The following is a 3,706-nucleotide window of genomic DNA, read 5'->3' as shown; positions in this document are numbered from 1 at the left end:
CCCATCACCGCCATCCCCAGAGCCACCACCAGCACCACCCCACCCCCATTCCAACCCAACCACCCACAGACCCACGTGGACTCCGTCTCCTGCAGCAGCCCAGATCCCCCAGCCCCCACTGCCCCAGCGCGGCCCCACCTTGGACAGCCTCATGAACTCCCGGATCGCTGCCTTTTCCGCGGGGAACTGCTCCTCCAGCGCAGCAACGAAGGCAGCCTTGCCAGCACGGAGCTGGTAGCGGCGTGGACCCAGGGCCACCTCGTCATAGGGGTCGGGCAGGCGCTGCCAGCACAGCTGCCCGTCCGTCAGCTGGTCCAGCACCACGCGCAGCATGCTGCCCTCGTGCATCTGCCCCACGTAGTGGATGCCTGCAGGCACCGGGGGGGCAGATGTGCGCTGTGTGCACGCATACTGCATGCCTATGGTACGCAGAGTGCACATGCACACACATATGGCATGCATATGGTATGCAGACTGCATGCATGTATGCATAATGCATGCATGGGGTAAGCACATTGCATGCACGTGCACATACTGCATGCATATGGTAAGCACACTGCATGCATGTGTACATAACGGATGCACAGGGTGTGCATACTGCATGCACGCACATGCTGCATGCACACGCTGCATACTGCATGCACACATACTGCATGCATATGGTATGCACAATGCATGCACACACTCGTACTGCATGCACATGGTGTGCTCACTGCATGCACATGCATGCACACGGCGCGGACATACACGACACACACACGTGCTGCATGCAGACGGTGTGCACACCACATACACTGTGCATTCACACGTGCTGCATGCATATGTTGCTTGCATACACACTGCATGCACACAGTGCATGCACCATGCACACACTGCGCATGCAAACATCACGCCTGCTGCAAGCACACACTGCACAGCCGGTGCACTGCAGAATGCATGCATGAACACACACCGTGTGCGCCGCGCACAAAGCTGCACGGTGCAGGCTACGTGTGCACACAGCCCATGCGACGCAGAGATACGCACGGTGCACGCGCACTGCATGCACCACCAACACACGCTGCTCCTTACCCACGTCGAACTCACTGCCCCGCTCCTGGAAAGTGTGGCAGCAGCCCCCAGCCTGGTCGTGTTGCTCCAGCACCAGCACACGCTTGCCCACCTTGGCCAGGGTGCACGCAGCTGCCAAGCCCCCGATGCCGCTGCCGATGACCACAGCATCCAGGTCCTGCGGCACGCGTGCAGCGCTGAACCCTGTGCACGGAGAGGGGAGCACGGTGCTGCTTGCATGCACCCCTTGCAGCAGACGGCATGCAGCCACACAGCACGCAACGTGCACCCATGGAGTGTGCAACACGCACCAGTGCAGCATGCAGTATGCACCCACTCCGCATGCAATATGCTCCTAGGAAGTGTGCAGTGTGCACCTCTGCCGTGTGCACTGGTGCAGCACAAAGTGTTCGCGCACATAGCGTGCAACACGGGCCCACGCAACGTGCAATATGCACCTGTGCAATGTGCAATATGGACCCACACAGCACGCAGTATGCTCCTGTGCAGCTTGCACTGGCGCAGCATGCAGTGCACACCCATGCAGTGTGCAACATGCACCCGTGCCGCATGCAACACACACACAAACAGCTTGCAACATGCACACAGACAGCGTGCACCATGCACCCAAGCAGCGTGCTGCTCACAACCACACCTTGCGCTGCGTGCACGGGTGCAGCGCGTGGCGCGCTCGCACGCAACACACACGTTGCACCCGCGTAGAACGCAGCAGGCACCCGCAGCGCACGAGCCTGCGGCGACGGACGGACTGACGGACACACGCACGCCCCAACTCACCCCGTCTCAGCACCCTGTCGCGGGCACGTGGGTCCGTCACCAGCGGCCGGGGGGGGCCGGGGGGTGGGCGGCTGAAGGGGTTCCCGGCGGGGCCCAGCAGGCGCTGTGCCAGCAGCAGCAGCAGCAGCAGGCCCAGGCACGGCGGCAGCAGCAGCAGCAGCACAGCCCACATGGCTGCACCGGGACAGTGCACCTCGGGGACACTGCACCTTGGGGACACTGCACCTTGGGGACACTGCACCTTGGGGACACTGCAGCTTGGGGACAGTGCAGCACCTTGTGCCCCCCCGCCCTGGGCTGACAGAGCGGGGGCTTAGGGGCAGAGCAGCTTATCGCCGTGGCGGCTTATGGGCACGGCAGCTTACGGATGCCCGGCTTGCAGCCAGCAGCTTGCACCCCGCGCCACAATGTCCCCCTTCTGTCGTCCCCCCCCCCTCGCTCCGTGCCACTGGGACACTGAGCAGCGTGCACGGACGGTGCGTGTGCGTGGTGTGGCATGTGTGTGGAGCTGTGCAAGGAGGGACGCACCGAGCTGGGCAGGCAGCGGTGCTGCGCACGCACGGCTCTGTGCGTGCAAATTGTGCAAGCATGGGCGTGCACACCCTCACACCCTTCCCCCACCCCCCCAGCTCCGCTGCCTGCAGCTCTGCTGACCTCTCCCGGCGGCAGCGGGAAAGTGCACGGCCAGGGCACGGCACACACATGTGCACACACACACACGTGCATACACGTGCATACATATGTGCACACTTCACCCCCCCTACCCCCCAGCCCCACAAACCCCCTCTGCGTGCCACACTGGGGCAAAAGATCCATTTTCTGGGATTAAAGCATCGGCGTCAGGTGGGAGAGCGGGAGATGGTGACAGAGGGGACATGGTGACACAGGGACACTGGTGGTGGAAGGAACACGGGTGGCTCCATGCCCACCCCGCGCTGCCCCCTCCCCATAGGTTTGGTGACACGGGCACTGCTTTTCTCCTCTTTCTCTGTGTGTCTCTTTTTCTTTGTGGCACAAAAGTGCCACAGAGTGACCCGGGGACAGGGGGACGTGGGGACATGAGGACATGGGGACCTCCAGGTGTCCCCTCAGGGCAGGGCAGGGGGACAGAGGGGATGCAGGGGAGGCAGCACAGAGCCCCCCAGGTTTCCATGTCCTCCCATGGCAGCCCCAGCAGCACCCAGAGGGTCATTAATTGAGAGCTAATTACAGGTAGGGGTCCCCTAAGGGGAGCGGGGAGGGCAGCGGGATGAGGGCAGAGCCCACCCCGGGGGGGGGGGTCGCTTGGGGAAACTGAGGCAAGAACTGCGCATGCGCAGTGCTCGCTACCGCCACCCGGCGGACGCACGGCGCCGCGACTCAGCTCGGAGGACTTCGGACCATAGAGCGGGCAGCGCAGAGCGGCTCCGGCGGAGCGGAACACGGCTGCGCGCCGTGATGACGTCACTTCCTCTGTGCCCTATAAGACTTCTTCTGTACCCTGCAGGCCTCCCGCTGTGCCCTATAGGTTTCCCGCTGCACCCTGCAGGCTTCCAACGCCCCCCAGTGAAGCACAGGACACGCTACGTCCCTCCCCGAGCTCTACCCGTGCTCACCCGTGGGAGATCCCCCTCCACGCGCCGCCACGCCGCCACCCCCAGGCTGGGGGAGGAATTGGGGGCGCGTCTCCTTTAAGGGGGTGGGCGGGGAGAGCTGCACTGGGGTGGGGGCAAGGCTTTAAAAGCGCAGCGCTCCTCCCCTGTGTACGCGTGTGTGGGAGCGTGGTGCCAGGCTGTGTGTGCATGGTGCAGTGCCAAGCGTGCATAGTGCAATGCTGTGTGTGCACAGTGCAATGCTGTGTGTGCACAGTGCAATGCTG

General features: G+C 63.4%; 1 protein-coding gene across 2 annotated transcripts in view; it reads right to left on the bottom strand.

Moving 5' to 3' along the window:
* LOC110388620 (putative all-trans-retinol 13,14-reductase) overlaps positions 1-3,526 on the bottom strand; it is a 17,617-nt gene extending 14,091 nt beyond the window's left edge. Inside the window, exons 1-3 of one of the 2 annotated variants that reach the window (XM_021378073.1) lie at positions 1,849-3,526; positions 1,072-1,254; positions 139-368 (exon numbers count right to left, since the gene is read on the bottom strand). In XM_021378073.1, coding sequence (XP_021233748.1) covers positions 139-368; positions 1,072-1,254; positions 1,849-2,020 — 585 coding nt within the window. In that variant the 5' untranslated portion in view covers positions 2,021-3,526. Of the gene's footprint in view, positions 1-138; positions 1,255-1,848 lie in introns of those variants that run through there. The other variant, XM_021378072.1, reaches the window with a different exon arrangement.

This window comes from Numida meleagris, chromosome 26 (assembly GCF_002078875.1).
Source record: "Numida meleagris isolate 19003 breed g44 Domestic line chromosome 26, NumMel1.0, whole genome shotgun sequence".
Taxonomy (NCBI): domain Eukaryota; kingdom Metazoa; phylum Chordata; class Aves; order Galliformes; family Numididae; genus Numida; species Numida meleagris.
Note: the sequence above shows the minus strand (reverse complement) of the source record. Positions and strands in the feature narration are given on the sequence as shown.